This window comes from Lucilia sericata, unplaced genomic scaffold, assembly GCF_015586225.1.
Source record: "Lucilia sericata isolate MDLA Ls3-8-SP2 unplaced genomic scaffold, ASM1558622v1 Contig000580F_arrow, whole genome shotgun sequence".
In the NCBI taxonomy this organism is placed as follows: domain Eukaryota; kingdom Metazoa; phylum Arthropoda; class Insecta; order Diptera; family Calliphoridae; genus Lucilia; species Lucilia sericata.
Window position 1 is genome coordinate 53,379 of NW_023994587.1, and position 21,121 is coordinate 74,499.

The window sequence follows — 21,121 nt, forward strand, 5'->3', positions numbered from 1 at the left end:
AATACAAAATTTAACTCTCGGAGATCCTTATTTTTATCAGCCTGCAGCGATAGATATGATAATAGGAAGCGATTTTTTGCCATTAATTAACCTTGAGGGTGTGAGACAAAATATATCTGGTGATTTAGAAGCAAGGGAGTCTCATTTTGGTTGGTACTTGTCAGGACAAGTTAATACATCTGATATAAACGCTTTTTCGACCACGGTATCTACATCCGAAAATTTTCTTCTCCATGATCAAATAAAAAAGTTTTGGGAACTTGAGGAGGTCGAAAAGGATAATTTAATAACTGAAGCAGACTCATTTTGTGAAAATTTTTTCCAAACGTCTACTACAAGACAATCAGATGGTCGTAACGTTGTACGTTTACCGTTTAAAGAACAGTTTCCAACCGATATTTTTTTGGGTCCTTCAAGGAACAGTGCTTTGGGTCAATATTATAGAATGGAAAAAACCCTGAATTAAAAGAAAATTATCGAAAAGTTCTCCAAGAATATATCGACTTGGATCATATGGAACCAGTATTTCCCCAAGAAAACAAATCTGAAAAACAATTTTCTTATTTTTTTTACCACACCATGCGGTTATTCGACCGGAAAGTAAATCAACAAAAGTTAGGGTAGTCTTCAATGCCTCTAAGAAAACTAGTGGATTTTCATTGAATGACGTTTTCACCAAGGCCCAACGCTTCAATCCGATTTGATGCAGATAGTGCTTAGTTGACGCTATTACAAATACGTTTTCACCGGCGACATCGAAAAAATGTTCCGCCAAATTGTGATGCATGAAGCTGATCGCCCATATCAGCAGATTTTATTCCGTAATGAGACGGATAGTTTTGTGAAATCATTCCAAATGAAAACAGTGACTTTTGGAGTGAATTGTGCGCCATTTCTGGCAATAAGAACGCTACAGCAGTTAAGTGAAGACTGCAAACAAATATTTCCGCAAGCATCCGAGATTTTAAAAAATGAAATATATGTGGATGACATCTTGTCTGGAGGACATAGTCTTGTGGAAGCGAAGTCAAAGCAAACTCAAGTTAAACAAGCTTTAAACTCAGCTGGCTTCCCCATGAAGAAAATAACCGCCAATGACAGTTTCCTACTGAACAACTTGGCCCGGGAGGATCTTCTTGATGAAGATTTCTTAAAGTTTGATGATTCTAGCACCATTAAAACCTTGGGAATACGCTGGAATGCAAAGTCAGACTTTTTCTATTACGTGGTAGAACCGAACCAAATTTCGCCTTCCCCTACAAAAAGGCAAATATTATCGGTTATTGCAAAGTTATTTGACCCTCTAGGTTGGCAATTGGACCAATTGTGGTAATAGCAAAGCTCTTGATGCAAGAGTTATGGGAACTTAAGGAAGGCTGGGATGAGGGTGTCCCACCGCATATACATGTAAAATGGAACACATTTCTTCAAAATTTACCACAAATCTCTTCACTGAGAATACCTAGATGGGTATATTTCACACCGACTCATCAAATACAAATTCACGGTTTCTGCGATTCATCAGAAAAGGCTTATTGCGGCGCAATTTACATGCGAACATCAACGTCTCATGGAGAAATAAATTGTAGTTTGTTAGTAGCTAAAACAAAAGTTGCCCCAATAAAAAAGACTACAATCCCGAAACTTGAGCTGTGTGGAGCGGTCTTACTCTCAAAGTTAGCAAAAGGGATAATGGAAAATGCAAAGTTCCCCTATGAACTACATTTGTGGACGGACTCCTCTATTGTCCTCGGTTGGCTACAAAAACCGCCACAAACCCTAAAAACATTTGTTGCAAATCGTGTAACAAGAATCATAAGTATTGTCAGTAATAGTCATTGGAAACATGTAGGAACGAAAGACAATCCTGCGGATCTTGGTACCCGTGGTTGTTCCCCACAAGAACTCATTGAGTGTAACATATGGTGGCATGGACCTACCTGGCTAACCCAGCCCTGTGAATATTGGCCGAAACCTCGAGAATTTGATCCAATCGACTTGGAGACAAAAAAGGTTTCAACGTTTCATCTAAAAGCTAAACTTGTGGATACAAGCAGCAAAAATCTCATTCCCCACGAAGAAATTGATGCTGACGTCATAATAAAAAGATTTTCGTCTTTCGCCAGAACCCTTAGAGTTATTAGTTATTGCTTTCGATTCATTAATCGCATTCGAAAACGTCTGTTTGAAACCGAACCTTTTATTATAGCAAAGGAAATTCAATTTGTGAAAAATCGTTTGATCCTAATAGCTCAGATCCATTACTTTTCTAAAGAATACGAATGTCTTCAAGATAAACGGCCTATAAACCAAAAAAGCAGACTACTAAGTTCCCCTATGAACTACATTTGTGGACGGACTCCTCTATTGTCCTCGGTTGGCTACAAAAACCGCCACAAACCCTAAAAACATTTGTTGCAAATCGTGTAACAAGAATCATAAGTATTGTCAGTAATAGTCATTGGAAACATGTAGGAACGAAAGACAATCCTGCGGATCTTGGTACCCGTGGTTGTTCCCCACAAGAACTCATTGAGAGTAACATATGGTGGCATGGACCTACCTGGCTAACCCAGCCCTGTGAATATTGGCCGAAACCTCGAGAATTTGATCCAATCGACTTGGAGACAAAAAAGGTTTCAACGTTTCATCTAAAAGCTAAACTTGTGGATACAAGCAGCAAAAATCTCATTCCCCACGAAGAAATTGATGCTGACGTCATAATAAAAAGATTTTCGTCTTTCGCCAGAACCCTTAGAGTTATTAGTTATTGCTTTCGATTCATTAATCGCATTCGAAAACGTCTGTTTGAAACCGAACCTTTTATTATAGCAAAGGAAATTCAATTTGTGAAAAATCGTTTGATCCTAATAGCTCAGATCCATTACTTTTCTAAAGAATACGAATGTCTTCAAGATAAACGGCCTATAAACCAAAAAAGCAGACTACTAACGCTGAATCCATTTCTGGACAAAAATGGTTTATTACGTGTTGGAGGTAGATTAAGTTATTCAGGACTTAGTTACAACGAACGCCATCCTGTAATAATCCCTGAAAAATCATACTTTGCTGAACTTTTTGTCGAATTCACGCATAAGATTTTGCTTCACGCGGAACACTACATTATGCTGAGAGCTATAAGGCAAGGATTTTATATGCCTAGAGTTAAACATTTGGTACGAAAGTGTATAAGAAATTGTAAAACCTGCACTATCTACAAACATAAAGTTCAACATCAAATTATGGCCGCACTCCCCCCGGAAAGAGTAAACTTTTCGTTGCCGTTTACATATACCGGTGTTGACTTCGCCGGTCCGTTTAACCTAAAATCCTCCAATTTACGCAACGCTAAACTAATAAAAGGCTATGCAGCCATATTTGTATGCTTCTCCACGAGAGCAGTGCACTTGGAAGCTTGCTCAGATCTCTCGACAGATGCATTCCTAGCTTGTTTCGACAGATTTGTTGGACGTAGAGGTTTTCCAAAAACCATGTTTTCTGATAATGGCAGAAATTTCCTTGGAGCCAGTTTATCACTTCTAAAAACTCATAATGAATTCTTAAAACAGACTGAGAAAGCACTCGTAGAAAAATATAGTGCTCACGGATTCTCCTGGTCATTTATCCCACCTTATGCACCCCACATGGGTGGCCTCTGGGAGGCTGCCGTAAAAAGCATGAAATCTCATCTTAAGAAAGTAGCTAGTAACCTCAATTTTACTTACGAGGAATTTGCAACAATACTAATCAGAATAGAAGCTGTACTAAATTCGCGCCCAATGTCCCCATTGACCGAAAACCCATCAGAACTACTTCCTTTGACTCCAGGTCATCTCTTGAGAGGTGCACCAATTATAGCTCCACCTGAAGCTCCTGAAGGACCTCCGTTAGAAAGCTTGAGTTTTATTAAACGCTGGGACCGTCTAAAAGCTCTACAACACATCTTTGCACGTCGTTGGAAAAACGAATACATCACAGAGCTTCAACGAAGAGTAAAATGGAAATCAGAACAACACAATATTAAGCCAAACGACTTCGTCATAGTGAAAGACGATTTATTACCACCTACGGAAAAGACAACAAAGTACGAGTTGCCGAGATCAAAACCCAAAATGGAACTATAACACGTTCTATAGCAAAATTGTGTATTTTACCAACATCCCATACAGAAGATAAAATTCCAGACAAATGTTCAAATTAATCCACCTGATTTAAATTTAAATGCCATGTTAGAAAAGAGAAATAAGTCGCAATACAAAATATCTAATAACACAGTATATATATATATATATATATATATATATATATATATATATATATATATATATATATATATATACATTTTCTTTTCTTTCTCTCTAGCCAACACTATGCCACGGTGTAATTTGTGCCTAAAGAATCATGCTCTCAGATATTGCTCAGTGTTTGTTGCTAAGTCAATGGAAGCCCGAAGAGAATATATTATTAAATGGAAGTACTGCCTTAATTGCTTAGCACAAACACACTCACGTTCTACATGCGAATCTACCAACCGTTGCGCAATTTGTGGTGCCAAACATCATTCGATTTTACATCGTGATCGTCCCCATGACGTCACGTCCTCCAGCTTTGGTGAAGCTGTTGAAGAGACTGCTCCTGCAGTTTTTGAAGAGAATATGCCTACTGCTGTTGATGATAGCACACCTGAAGCTGTTGAAGAGACTGCACCTGCAGTTTTTGAAGAGACTTTGCCTGTTGCTGATAGCGCTCCTGAAGCTGTTGAAGAGACTGCATCTGCTGTTTTTGAAAAAACTGCGAAGGATATAAGCCAATTCTCAAAAGACGGTCCCCATGATTTGTCATACTCGCTGTCAGAGTTGCCCGCATTTCCTCCTTATTGGAATTTAATGATACCACCACTCGTATGAGTAAATTTAATTCATAAGGGAAACCCTATGTGGGTCAACTTGTTGTTGTACCCAAAAAGCGAATGTTCCTATTTAATAAGAAGTGTGGCAAATTTGTTCCCAGAATTTACACCTGATTGCTATCAGGGAACAAAGGAGTTTGGTGTATTCGAAATCGCCCCCACATATGAACCCCGTTCACACTATGGCCCAATAGCACGTTGGAAGATGCTGTTAAAAGATGCGGATATAATTGTTCCCCCACCGCAGCTAGAGGAACACTTCAAATCCATAACTCCAAAAGCTCATCCACAATTTTCAAAATGTCGCGAAGTTGACAGTATTATTGGCCAAAAAACTTTAGCCGTCATAATGTCCCACCAAATAATTCAACCTGCTGCCACAATTCCAAAGGCGCAACGCTCCATTTTTGGATGGGTTATATCCGGACAGTGGCATGGCTGTATTTGCCACAAATCTTAGTGCGGGAGTATGTTGAACCCTGTTCAACAAATTAATTTTTCTTTTCATTTTCATACATTTTTTTTTTGAGTGTTTTAATTTGATTTTTTTTCCTAAAATTTACTTTTCATCCCTTTTCTCTCTTTTTAATAATTTTTCGAAGAGATAATGTAATTTTTTATATAGTTCCCCATGAACAAACTTAATTCGCTTTAAATAGCGACCCGTTTTTCAATATTACTGTTTTTATTTACTTTGCCAGAATTATGTTCTTGAATATTGTTTTTTAGTTAATAAGTTAGTTATAAGTAAGAACTCAATAAAGCAAGAAGCTTGTACTTAGGTTTATTAGAAAACCTGTTTGTGTTTTATTTGGAAACACACCCTACTCTATTGGGAAAAGGAGTTACCTAGCCTCAATAGTGTGATATACGTATTTTAATTAATTTTTAAGTAATATTGTTTATAAAAATTCCAAACATTAATTAAAAAAAATATTATATAACTTTAAAAATTTTTTAAAATGTTTAAGAAATTGTGTGAACATATCCTTTCACTATCAATGCCAATTACTGAACTCTGTATCAACTATTTTTGCTACTTTCCAACCATATTGCTGCAATAATATATATATTTTATATTGATGTGTATGTTGTTGCACTTATTTAAATCTTTTAAGCTAACCTTTTTCATTCACATATGCTAAACAACAAAAACTCTAGAAAAAAAGCAAAAGTACACATGGAAGTCCTGTCATATAGGCTCATAAAAGGACAGAAACGAAGAATGAGAGGATTAAAGTGGTCAAATAATGGCAAATAAACAAAATAAATGCAAAAAGAACTGCAGACCAGAGCAGCAAAACATAAGTAGAAAATAACTTCAACAAATTTCTATGTGTTAAAACACAATAAACAAAAACAAACAGAAAGAATTTTTTACGAATTATCCTTAGGGGTTTTCCATGGCAGCTTATTTGATGACATTGCACGAGAGTAAACATACATATGTAGATAAGAACCATCTTGTGAGTGCAAATGCTGTGGTAATTATACCCTACACCACCAATATACCCTATATTGGGTTTGTGCTGATGTTTGTAACGCACAATAATATTGGACCTATACCCACCTTAAAGTATACCAATCGTCTTAGAATAATTTTCTGAGTCGATTTAGATATGTCCGTCCGTCTTGTAATCAAACTACAGGTTGCAATTTTGAAGATAATTCAATGAAATTTGGTACATGATCTTCTATGGTACCGGAAACATAGCCTTTTGAAAATGGTTAACATCGGTCCATTATTTCCCTAGCCCCCATACAACTCAACCCGCCGAATAAGGCTCTTAAGTTCATAATTATGTTTCATATACTCGTATCTCGACAAAAAGTGGCAAAACCAAGTTCTATAGTAGCCTTGATGACTCTCATGAATTTTATAGTTATAGGGTCTCATTTGACCATAGCCCCTATACAAAGCCACCTTCAAAATTTGACTTAAATGTACACAATTTTATTCAACAATAAATGGCTTAAGTATAATTCAAGGCAAGGTACAATTCAACTTAAATGTTTTATTGTGAAAACTAAATCACATTTTATTTTTGTAACAGGTGTAGGGTATTATATGGTCGGCCTCGCCCGACTATAATTTCTTACTTGTTTTTATTTATTTTTTGTGTAAATATGTATGCATTTGTTTACGTACTATGTATATATCGGATCCACAAAATAGACATAACTAACACGTTTTTCACTTTTTCATTTAAGTCGATATCTTAAGTCATTTTACTTACAATTACTTGTAATGTATTATTGAGCAATAACCAATTACATTTAATTCATATGTAATTGTAATTTGAAATGTAATCATTAGCCCTTGTATTTCATGGACGTACCTTCTTGTATTAATTATGGCTATTTTGTGTATAATTTTATTGATATACTGTCACCAACCCAAAATGTAATTTTAATTTAAGTTGTAGAATTTCATCATGATTCATATATTTATCAACTTTTAATAGGACATTTGTATGTAGACTATGTAAAACCGTAGATCTATATTATTCATTTTTGATCCCTTACAAAACTCGTTTTTAAAGACAATGTTTGGAAAATGTCACTCAACCCATTCGGAGACAATATTTCTTGGCTAGATCACATTATAATGTAATATTGACCATTTAATTTATAAAGACAAACTAAATGCGCCGCCCGTTGAGGATTTTAATTTCAAATCTTTAACTCGATTACTCCTTAGATACGTCCATGTGTTTGTGTCTTTACAATAGAACCCCATGCCCGTTGTGTCCCCTAGCTTAGAGCCATCCCTGAAGCAATGGATTCCTACGGGTATTTACTCAAATGTTTTAAATTTTCCGATATATTCATTTTCTGGTGTGATGTTTGTGTAAAGTCTTCCAATGTGTCCATTATACCTTGATGTCGTGTCCTACAACGGTTTTCGTCTTTTTGTCGGCAACCGGTTTCCTTTTTCCCAGGAAACAGGGTTCAATATACATAAACCTTTTTATCTTTCTTATAAAAAGACAGATTTGGATCCTTTCCCCTTAGAAGTATTACGACATATTCTGCATAACAGACAGATGTAAATTTTTTCTCGGTCCGATGGTAGTTTATTTGGACAACATCAACCAAGGCCACCCATTAAATTGTTTTCTAGCATGTTGGTGATCACCTTCACGCTCTTTGGACTTGACATGTTGAGATGACAATCACACCAACATTACGGTTGTGCTTATATTTTTTAAATCTTAATAATTGAACTTCAATAGAGTTCATGAATCTAATATCGCCCTCACGCTCTTTGGATTTGACTTGTTGAGATGCCAACCTCATCAACATCACACCCGTGCTACATTATTTAAATCATAATAATATAGCTTAAATAGAGTTGATGAATTTAATATGTGATACTGCAGTATCATAGTCATATACATAAAGTTTGTAGTGAGATATTATGTAACAATATATGCATAGTTAAGCAAAACATTAATTAATGTTCAATTTACAATTTCACCAAATGTTATTGTTGATTTTAAATTGTCGTCTATAAATTTTCGAAGACTAGATAATATGACTATATATGACTATAATGATCATTGTCATTTTTTGTTTTCAGGACGAGATAAAAAATATATGTGAAACAATGACTGTGATTTTCAAAATACCTACGTACGTATACGTTATACATTTGTATTTAATATTGCACATACGTATTGGAAAGATAAAATACTAATAAAAATTGCATACATACATACTAGGGTGATCGATTATTCGAAATTTTCCAAAAACCGGTTTTCGAATAGTTAGAATAGTTGACATTTGAAAAAAACCGGTTGATATTTTTCAAATTCGGAAAAAAACCGGTTAACCGGGTTTTTATTATAACTAAAAAAATCTATTTTAATTTGAAAAAATTAATGTTTATGTTTAAATTTGATTAATAAAACATGGTCCGAACTGATTTTTAACAGTTTAAAAGATTATAACTCTAGATCTAGTCGTCCGATTTACTTTATTTCTTTCTAAAGTCCCTGGCAATTTTCATAGGCATTCTAACACTTCCATAACATTTCAGCCGCAAAATTATTATTGTAATTGGAATAATCTTAAGATTTTTAAAATTTTATCAAAAAATTATTACAATAAATTTTACAAATAATTTTTTTTAATTAATTAGGAAAATAAAAAAGTTTAACCAAAGGTGCGTTAGAAAAATAAACTCTAGTTCCTCGAGTCGAATATTTTTAAATTTTAGACGGGCTGTATTATTATTTTTTTCAAAATTTAATTTAAGTAATCTTAGAATACAAAGCAAATAAAAGAATTCGAAACCGGTTTTTAAAAAGTGAGAAAACCGAAAAATCAACATTTAGAAAAAACCGACACTGGTAAAGCAGAAAAAACCGGCTTTAAAACCGGTTGAAAAACCGAGTCGATCACCCTAATACATACATATGTACATATATTTTGTAAATATTTCAACAATATAATTTAGAACATACTTGCGAATCGATAAAAAAATTCGGAAAATTTATAATCGTCTTGTTTAAAATAGAGTGAACGTAAATAAATAAATATTTTTTGGTTAATTGCAATGTGTTCAGTTTAAAAATTATTTGAATCACACAACTAAAAAGTGGAAGACTCTAATATTTCAATATTTTTTTCACGACTCGAAATATACAGAACACGGGCACTTATTTATTAGTATTTCTGAGAATAAATTTTTTCTCTCTTTTTGATGCTCCTGGCCCTTAAAAGGACCTTTTCATAAAATATGCATATAAATTAATTATTCTATGGAAATTTAACACAAATCACACATTTACATTTTTTTCGAATTGTTACACGGAACGAATAAATAAAAAACAATACTACTTTGTTACGGAGACTAAATCAGTTGTTTGCTTTTTATTAGATATTCTTTTTTTGAAGTTTCGCAATTTTATTAGGTTACAATCTTTGTAAAAACCTTAGGCAAATTACAAATTTCACTGTCAAAAAAACTTAAAAAAGCAATATTTACTTATTTTATATTTCTAGGTTTGCTAGTTAATTTGTATGGATATTTGTGTTGGACTTGGGGAACTCTGCTGTTGTTGGGGTTAAATAATATGTTTTTAATTTTTATAGAAAATTTAGATTTACAAGGAAAAAAGTTTCTTATTAATAATTTTACTTTTCTTAAAACATTGGCATTTATAATTGAGACCTTTTCTACGCTTTTTTATACCCACCATCAAAAAAGATGAATGTTTTTGTCATTCCATTTGTAACACATCGAAATATTCGTCTAAGATACATAAAAGTATATATATGCTGGGTCCTTATTAGATTCTAAGAAGATCTAGCCATGTTCGTTTGTCTGTCAGTTAAAATCATGATAATGTCCAAAAGGAAACAGATGTTTTTAGCTGATGCAGATTGTTTGGTATTGAAAATGGTCAATATTAGTCCACGATTTTGCCTAGCCCCCTATATGGTCTCCTTCAGAAAATGACTTTAACGCTCATGACATACACTGGTATTTATATGCCATGTTGAATTAGTTTGTATGAGAGTATGTCTATAAAACCACACTAGAGTGTCCCGTGGACCACATTTTGTAGGAATACCTCTTTTCAAAAGTGCCTCAGTTCCCTACCAGCGATTGAAAATCTTGATCTCAGTACAATTTATCGGCATCAATTTCGGATCCAGGGGGACAAACGCAAGTAGCAGCCAATAGAGCCTTCTGTCAGCTATTCGAACATAAGCCTGTTTGATGTTCACAATCGGCCAAATCGCAACCTTCACCCTCATCTGCACCATTGCGACAACCAGGAGTACCATCACACACCAAGGTCATATCGACACAACGTTCACTTACTCCCGGACATTGCCATTGACCATGAGAACATTTAAAGGACATTGGAAACATTACCACAATCATATTTTCCATCACAGATATACGCATTGAAATCACAGTTGGTATGGTTACATTTGAAGAAATTGGTTACATAAGTGATTTTACCACAATCTTCCTCGCAATGCCAGGCAATGGGCATGCAGAAACCAGTAGACCTGCATCTAAAGTGCTTCTCCAAATTACATTGATTTGGACTCACAGAGGGACAACCTAATTCATCGGATCCATCATTACAATTGGGTATACCATCACATTTATCCAATTCCTCTACGCACTGACGGAGATCCGCACATTTGAACTGATACGCCAGACCAGTGATGCCAAGTGTAGGGATTTTTCCCTTTTTGTAGGGATTTTTTCAAAAATATCACGTGTAGGGCAAAAGGGAAAGATTTCTTACTATTGTCAAATTGTAGGGATTTTTCAATTTCATAATTTTTAACAACTAAAAATATACTCTTTCATGTATTAAACTTTTAAATTAAAAATGAAATCAGTTTTAAGTGTATCGTTAGTAAAAATTCCGCTTGTAATTTCTACAATATATGTACCTACATATCGCTACAAGACTGGCATAATCCAAAATTCGGCTTTCTTGAACTAAGGTCTTCAAAACATGCGACATACTAAAATCTTTCATATAGATTTATGAAATTTCAAATATGTCTATTATTTTCGATGTGAAATCGGTTTTTTGTAAACGTAAAAACTAAAACCCACGTTTTTGTGAATAGTAGACAACTAAAAATTTAATTTCAATTTAGATGAGAAACATATTAACCTCAACTATCTGAATCTGGATTTTTAAAACCCCTTGATTTGTTTAAAAGTTATTAAAAAATAGTTAAATGTCATTAAATATTCATATCCATTTTTCTTGAAACGACTTTTTGGATTATGCCAATCCTGTAGGGCGATATATTCTGACTCCTTATAGATAGAGTAGTCGGGGGCTTAATGCAGTAACTCAGGACTGAAAAAATGAATTTAATGTTCTGAAAATTTATAAAAGTAAACCGCAAAAAGTAAACGCAAAAGTAAACCTTATTTAAAATAATTATTTTATGAAAATTTTTTTGTTGGAGGCACATAAAATAAATTTTTATCACGATTCGATATACTGCCATAAATCTTTCAATTGTTTTTTTTTTTAATCTTAACTGAAGAGTCAGGGTTGGAAGATTTGTATGATGTAAAATTGAAAGAAAAAAAAAAATAAAATTTAAATTCTAGAAATTTCATTCCTAAAAATTAAAAAAAAAAATACATACATATATGTATATTATAAAACGGAGCTAATATTTTAGTTTTTGATGTTATTTTTGTATTTTTTTAAGATAAACTTTGAAAAAAATGGAAAAAAGTAGTGTAGGGAAAATAAAAAGTGGGTGTAGGGAAAAAAGGGATTTTTTCTCATAAGCGTAGGGATTTCTGAAAAAAATCTCCTGGCATCACTGCGCTAATGGGAGTACAATCTTTTTCATCTTGTTATATCGAAACAATCATCATCACACCCAACTTTGAGGTTTACGGTAACCAGTGCGTGACAAGTGAATTGGAAGTAGGCACAAGTTTTTTCATCGCAAAAATCACCCTCATCGGAGCCATCACTGCAATCATTTTCACTATCACACTTCCACATAATGGGTATATAACGGCAATTAGCACAGGCAAACTGTGCGGCACCACAAGTAACATTGCCACATTCAAATTCATCGGAATTATCACCGCAATCATTTTTCTGATCACAACAGAAGTTGACAGGTATACAATGACCAAAAGTACATTCCATATGAGCTCTTAAAACTTGGCCACCATCGGCCACAAACTTTAAACCAGTGGTGAGATCTTAAGCCAAATCAGCAGTACTGGTCAAATTGGAACCCAAAACTACAGCATTCCAATTGCCACTCAATTCGGCTACATATATTTTATCACCTACCCAATCTACAGCCAGGGCAACGGGGGCACAGGTACCGGGTAAGGTAAGATTTAATGGTTGTATATGTCTTAATATCTGACCAGTACAGGGTATTCCTTTGATAACGATAGGCCACACCTGAGGCAGCACTAGCATTAGCTATCACTGCCATGGGCCGACATCTTAACCACTGCACGATTATGAGCAATCAATTGTAAGTTATTATCATCCATTGCTATACAGTTAGCATTTTCGATTAATGTATAACCGTGACTACAGGAACAGGAATAGGAGCCTTCGGCATTCGTACACAATTGTTCACAATGATCTCCATTCTGCACATTCATCTAAATTTACACAAGTACGATTGTTAGGAGCCAAAGATCGGTCAGGACGAAAGTAACAGATACCTCCCGTTAATGAGGGACCACATTTATATTCACAGGTTAAGGCCGGGCAGGAAATAGTGATGTAATAGACACATACATACGCATATAAATAATGTATTTTACAATGAAATTTACATAGAAATGTGCAACTGTTTTGTAGAGACCGTAGAAGACTTAAAGGAATTATTTCATATTGTAAAATATTCAAACATATGTTATAACATATATATTAAGGAATTTACTTGATTTTAGAACATTCCTTTAAACCCTATATCTCAGACTTATGTATGTAATATATGCAATGAAAATCTGCATATGTGTGTTCTCACGCATTTTAATACTTGCATTTCGGTATCCCATTAGCACCACCGCGTGGACAAAGGAACTTATTATCAGGACATATTGTACGGCAATACAATTGGCTTCATCACTTTCATCAGCATAGTCACGATAACCATCACAATAAAAATTCGAGGGTATACATAATGCGTTTGTACAACGGAATTGATCATGATGACAAGGTAGAGAATCTAAAATGATGCAAGGAAACGTAAAGAATTTATGGTGATGATTGTAATATATTGTGAACAGAGTAATTAGAGTGTGTTATGTTAAGGAAATGTTCAAAGTTGCTTTGCACGAACCGTAAGATGATGAGAATGAGAATGAAAGAGGAGAAATCTACTAGAAAAAAGTTAATTGCATATGTAGAAGGGTGACAGGAAATAATAGGGGATTTTTCGTAAAGGTAGAAAATACTTTAAAAAACCTAGTAATTTTTGTAATTTTTACAAAATTTGGGAAAATTTTAGCTTATTTTTATGGTGGGAAAGTTTGTAAGAAAAATTGTAATGGTATGGAAGTATTTACTAAATAAAATTGAAATACAAACATATTTTTTGTTGCAATTTATAAGAATATTTTGTAGTTGAAAATACTTAAGTTGTGATTTAGGTTGTCAACCAAGTTTAAGGAAGAACTTAAACTTTTTTTTTTGGAAGATTCCATTTTTAGTATTTGAATTAACTTTTCTCTTTTAAAAATATAGCTTGTTTATTTCTTCATTTTTGGCGGCCAATTCGTGTATATGACAATTTAAAAAACTTTGACGATACATGTTCTCTTTAAATAATGAAATTTAAGTTTTTTTAAATAAGAAATGTTTAATGACCATCTAGCCAACAGGTTGCTTTACAAATGCCTACTTAAGCCATATAAAGTTAAACTAAATATTTCACTTGGTTAAATTGTAGAAAAAAATCTCTTAAGCAGCCACATTACTTAAGCCGAATTCTAGCAAATGTATCTCGACTACTCATCTCATTTAATCTTATCGTCCCTTATCTTTTAACCTTGTTCTAGCTTAATGCGGCAGAATATATGTAAATTTGCATACAAAATGTTGTTGCACCCCCCTCACCCTCACTCTTACAAACCCGTTACTATTTGCATTTTTATGCAAAGTGCAGTAACAATAAAAAACCAACACACACACAAAGATAAATTAAGAAAAATAATGCAGTAGTAAGTTCATCAGAATTATCACCACAGTCATCTTTGTGATTGCACTTGAGTCAAGCACTAATACACTTTAAACCATGGGCACAATGAAATTGATCCAAACGACAGGCAGTACCCCTACAATTCTCCTCATCACGACCATTGCGACAATCTAAATAGCCATCACAACGTTTCTCTTTGGGGACCGGACAGACGGCTGCCATCAGAGGGAGCTAGACCACCAGGTTGATTACAAAATACATCGGTTATTTGACATTTTCTATATGCTAAGGGTTCGGAATATGTGGACGTATGTACAATAGTGGGCGAAGGATGCTTGTGTGTGTGCATCAAAGGAATACCGTGTTTCAAAGAAGACAAACATATTTGATAGATAAAGGTCACATGAGTGAATATGGGAACAGCAGCAAACGATTTATTTATTTAAAAAACAGAGCCACAGAGGAAAAAGGAAAAAAGAAATAATAATAATAATATTGTGAATGAAAAGCGTAAATTGAAAAGGATAAAATATTTTATATTGACAATTTATTGTTCATCGTTGTGTGGCTGTATGTATGTATGTATGTTATAGGGTAAAAAGATCAAATTGTTGTTTAACGTTGGGTAATGACAGAATGTTTGCATTGCAAGTGCAGCCATTGATGAGAGAGAGGCTATATAAGAAGGGACAACAACAATGGGCAGCAGAGTAAAGCAGTAAAGGAGAAAATGTTTGTTGACACAAGAAAATAATATGCAACAAGAAATTGTCAACAGGAAACGAATACAATTATTTACAAGCAAAGTTACACATATATACACACACACGAGATCATAAAGAATAAAGATTGAAATTAAAACACATTGTTGAGTTGAAATAAAAAATTGGAGACAACATAGCCAGCCGGAAGTGGATACATGAAAAGAAAAACAAAAGATAAGTAAAGGATTAAATACAAGTAAATACAATTAAATTTGCAAGCAGCAAAAAAATGCATATGATTAAAAACATTTAAAATTAAACTTTTAGTAATTTAATTAAAAGAATCTTGAAACTCTGCTTAAACTTAACCGGAAAATAGATAATTCTTTGTCATGTTAATTTCATTAGTTTTTCTTCTCTGTTTGTTTTTGTTCAATTTCAACTTCATATTTGTTGTCAGGAAGTAAATATTTTTCAATCATTTCCTCCCTACCAGCAAGAGGATACGAAAATGATACGAATTCGTATTGCTTAGAAGAAAAATGTTGTTGCGGCAACAATCATATTCCTATTGCGGAAGATACATCCTTCGGGAGAGATTGTGCGTCTAGGGCGAAACGTCTAAGCAATACGAAAGCAATTCTTCTAGAAGATAAAAAAGCGAAATTGCTAGGTAATCAGTTGTGTGGAAAAAAGAAGATATCTTCAAATAATCTTCTGGAAGATAAAAACATATATCTTTATGATGAAAAAATAACAACAATTTATTAAAACATTTAAAAATACATTATAAATTCGCATATTTACAACATAATAACCGATCACAGGATAACTTTTTATGTTCTTGAATTTTAGGGACATTCGTATGTGCATATCTGAAAACACTAGATCATGTTAACCAATTTTTAACTGCAAACTTTGTATCAAAGGTAAACTTACTTTTTTAAAGAATTCCTTGTCCAATGTATCGAGATCTTCTTGATTTATGGATAACGTTCATAATTTATCAATCTTTTTTCAATTTTTCTTGTAAGAAAAATATGAAAATATTTTGAAGTTTAGAAAAAAATTTAAATTTTAATTATTGCTTTTATATCTTTTAAAGGCTATAATTACGATATTAAAAACATATTGCTTTGGTGATTTTCTTCCAAATAACAAAAATAAGTTATTGCTTTTTTATCTTCTATGGAAGATATCTTCTAAATGTTTGTAGGGCTTCTACCATTACACAATTATACAGAGAGACACACATACATATACGATTATTTCGTTTTGTTTAAGTTATTGTCTGTAGATAAAATGTTGCTAAGGATAAAATGTTTCTAAGAGTTTTTTCTGATTTATTGTTATACAATTCTTTGCAATGACTGTCAAGTTGTATTAACTCTTTTTTTTGCCCATTTCAGCTTTATTTTCTTGGGCTGTTAAAACTTTATCTTTTGGTAAATTTTTTTATAAACAAGTTATAGTGCTATATTCGGCTGAGTCGAATCTTAAATACCCTCCACCAGCTACTTTTATATTAATACTTTTCTAATTGATCAAATATTTGTAGAAATAAGTTTTCTCATGTCTTAAATAGAAAAAATCCCAAGATTTAAACAGCTTAAATCTATTACAATTCCAAGATCATTTTCTTTATATGTATTTTTATAGCGCTTAGCGATATTTAGTAATTTGCATGTATGCGTGTGTGAAAGATTTAAGGATTTTCCAAATACATATACATATATAATTTTGTTCTACACAAATTGATAATGCTAATGATAACTAGTTAAATACCGTTAAAGCGCTTTTAGGGGCAGGACCTAGTATGGGAGATATGACCAATTATAGACCGATCGTAAAATATTCTTTAAGCTTAATTTCTGTACATAAAAGCTATATTTCAGTCAAATTTTGTATCTATATCGTAATTTAGTAATAAGTAATGTATGTTTATGTGATTTTCTGAAGGGAAACTTGTATGGGACCGACCGCACCCGTGTTATGAAAAGATCGTGAAAATTCTTGAAATAGAATTGTTGTACACAAAACTAATATTTGTGCCAAATTTTGTATCAATAGCTTTATTTGGTAATGAGTAATGTGCGTTTAAGAGATTTTCGTAAAAGGACCTTGTATGTGAGCTATGACCAATTATGTATATAAAGACAAATTTATTTTTATAGTTAAATTTATATATATAAGAGCAATATTTTTGCTAAATGTATGGATATCAATATTTGGTAATGAGTTATGTGTGTTTAAGTGATTTTCGGGAGGGAACCTTGTATGGGAGCTATGACCAAGGACAGACAGATCGTGAAAAAATTCTGAAATAAAATTTATGTGTACAAAACTAGTACTTATGCCAAATATTTTATGAGTAACACTATTTGGTAATGAGCTATGTGCCTTTAAGTGTTTTTCTGAAAGGGACCTTGTATGGGAGCTATGATCAATTATGGACCGATAGGAAAACAATTTCACAGTAATATTTCTGTATATATAAGCAATACTTGTACCAAATTTTTATGTGGATATCTTAATTTAGTAATGAGTTATGCGCGTTTAAGTGATTTTCGGGAGGGGACCTGGTATGGGAGCTATGACCAAATATGAACCGATCGGAAAACAATTTCATAGTAATATTTCTGTATATAAGAGCAATACTTGTACCAAAATATGGATATCTTCATTTACTAATGAGTTATGCGCGTTTAAGTTATTTTCGGGAGGGGACCTTGTATGGGAGCTATGTCCAATTATGGACCGATCAAAAAAAGTTTTTCTCTGGATAAATTCTGTTGACAAAAGATTTTAATTTGTAAAATTTTGTGAAGATATCGACATTGTGACGGAAGTTATTAACAAAAAACTCATTTTCCGGGAATATGTACTTTTGTATGGGAGGTATATGAAATTGTGGACCGATTCTGACAATTTTCAGCAGGAATCAAGATCTTATGCAGAAACGAATGTGTGGTGATTTTCATGGAAGTACCTTGCATATTTTTCGAGAAAATTACATCAAAATGTGTAAAAAATGCTTATTTTTTTTGAGGTTGTTTTAAATTTTGATTCATAACTTTTCCCGGTGTGAACCGATTTTGCTCAGTTTCAATACCAAACTGCTTAGGACAATAGTGAATATTCTCGGTGAATTTGGTTGATCTACTTTGCTTCGTTTTAACGTGAGCGTGTTTTATACAGACAGACGGACGGACGGACAGATGGACATAACTAAATCGACTCAGAATTTCATAAGGACCAAGAATATATATACTTTGTTGGGTCTCAGATTAATATTTCTCAGTGTTACAAACGGAATGACAAACTTATATATACCCTCTATCACCACTGATGGTGGTGGAGGGTATAAAAAAGAAGAAACAATGATTGCATGCTATAGTAAGTCAACTAAGTTTGGTTTGTATTCCTAAAATAAATTGACCTTTGACCCTGATATTTTAGAAGAAAAGCTAAATTAATTACAACAACATAGAGATGGACTTCATTAAAGGATCCGGAGTGTAAATGTACATATGTATATTCTATATCGTTAAGTGAAGTCCATCCATCTAAACGTTAGCTGTGATTGTTTTTGCGAAGTCTCCATATATCATTGAAGCCCAAAAATAATTTGGCTTTATTAGTTTTTTTATAAAAAACTATTTGCAACGTTATACTAAAGTCGTCCTTTACCATTCACCATTTAAATGTTCTTTACAACTTTCTGCTTCGTTTACATTGCAATTTCATCCTGACATATCATGCGTTTGTCTGCCATAAGTTCTTCGATATTTGTTTTCACATTTTTTCCAAAATTTTTTATACCTATCATCAAAAAAGATGGGGGTATATTGTTTTTGTCATACCGTGTGCAACACATCGAAAAATTCGTCTAAGACCCATAAAAGTATATATATTCTGGGTTCTTATTAGATTCTAAGACGATCTTGCCATGTCCGTCTGTCTGTCTATCTGTTGAAAATACGATAGAGTCCAAACGGCAACAACTGGAGAGCTGAAATTTTGCACAAATATTTTTAGTTAACGCAGGTTGTTTGGTATTGCAAATGGGCGTAGTCCCCATATAAGGTCCTCTTCAAAAATGGCTTTAACGCTCAAAACTGTCTAAAAGAAGCATATGTAGCGGTGAAATTCGGCATAAATATGTTTTACCTAAATCTCTTTGTGAATTTTTAAAGGGAGCAGCCGAAAATTGACCCTATCCGCCATATAAGAGCTCCTTCAGAAATTGACTTTGACGCTCATAACTGTCTAAAAGAAGCATCTGTAGCGGTGAAATTCGGCATAAAAATGTTTTAAAGGAATCTAAATCTCTTTGTAAAATTTTATAAGGATCGGCCCATAATTGGCCCTACCCGCCATATAAGGTCCCCTTCAGAAAATTACCTTTAAGCTTTTAATAACTGAATAAAAAAGCATCTATAGCGCTAGCCTAAATAACTTTGTCAAATTTTATAAGGATCGGCACATAATTGACTCTAAACCCCATATAAGGTCCCCTTCAGTTACAAGACAAAATCTCTCTGCTATATTTTATGAGGATTGGTCCATTATTGACCCTACCCTTCATATAAGGTCCCCTAAAAAAACTTTAACGCTCACTGCTGTATTAAAGATACGAGTACAGCGATGAAATTCCACACAAATATGTTTCATACAAACCATAATCTCTCATATTTTATGAATATCGATACATAATTGACCCTATCCCCCATATAAGGTCCTCTTCAGGAAGTAATCTTAACGCTATACTGGCTTAAAAAACAAGTATAGCGATGAACTTTGACATATATAAATAAGTTTCTTACAAGACAAAATCTCTCTGCCAAATTTTATAAGGATCGGTTTAAAATTGAACTTATCCCCATATAAGGTCCCCTTAAAAAATTACTTAAGCGCTAACCGTCTTAAAAGTACGAGTACAGCGAAGAAATTCGAGATAACTAAGTTTATTACAAGCCAAAATCTTTACTAAATCTTATGAAGATCGGTTCATAATTGATCAGAAAATTACGTAGTGGTGAAATTTTTCATAAACAAGTTTTATAGCAACAAAAATCTCTATGTAGGTCCATATCCGAAAATCACTCTATGTCTATATTAATTTTTGAATAGTAAAATTCACTATACATCAAATAAATGAAAAGTCCTTCCAAAAATTACTTTACTTTTACGGCACAAAATTTGATGGTGGGTATAGAAGATTCGGCATGGCCGAATGTAACACTCTTAGTTTTTTTTTTATAAAACAAAATATTACTTATTTTTTTCCAAAACACACATATTGCAATTGTGTATAAGCAACACAGACGTCATTATGATTTGTTCACTTTAAGATTTGTTGGTTCTACGAAAAATAATTTTTACTTTTCAATTTAGAAATACTACATGGAAAAAATGCGCAAAAGTTTTATGTAACAAATATTGAAAGAAAAAATGGAAAATACGAATTTATTAAATTAAAGTTTAATTGCAGAAAATAAACATTTAGCTATTTATTAAAGATGGATGTACTAGTCAAACATAATTAACTCTAACGATATGTGAATTTTGGGAGGAGGAGGGGGGTTAGTTATAAATTGCACTAAAAAAGTTTTAAAGAAAATTAACTTACAGCTGCAAAAAAGATAATTGAAACCATAAAATAATGACTGTAATTAAGTTGGAAGTTGTGTTTTAGCTGCCTTAAAGTAGGCAATATAAATTGTTGAAATGCACGCTAATGTAGTTAATTTAAAATATTAAAAATTACTAAGAATAAAAGTAGTTGAAAAAGTCATTATTAATTAAAATATTGCGTTGA

The 21,121-nt window shown here is 33.1% G+C and overlaps 1 protein-coding gene across 1 annotated transcript in view; it reads right to left on the reverse strand.

The window, feature by feature from the left end:
- Positions 1-12,264: 12,264 nt before the first annotated feature.
- Positions 12,265-21,121, reverse strand: part of LOC119606405 (low-density lipoprotein receptor-related protein-like) — a gene marked incomplete at its 5' end in the record, with an annotated part of 63,517 nt that continues 54,660 nt past the window's right edge. Inside the window, 8 exon segments of the mRNA XM_037959909.1 lie at positions 12,265-12,632; positions 12,727-12,869; positions 12,871-13,034; positions 13,036-13,267; positions 13,436-13,497; positions 13,500-13,644; positions 14,613-14,798; positions 14,800-14,881. Of these exon segments, the coding sequence (XP_037815837.1) occupies positions 12,265-12,632; positions 12,727-12,869; positions 12,871-13,034; positions 13,036-13,267; positions 13,436-13,497; positions 13,500-13,644; positions 14,613-14,798; positions 14,800-14,881 (1,382 nt within the window).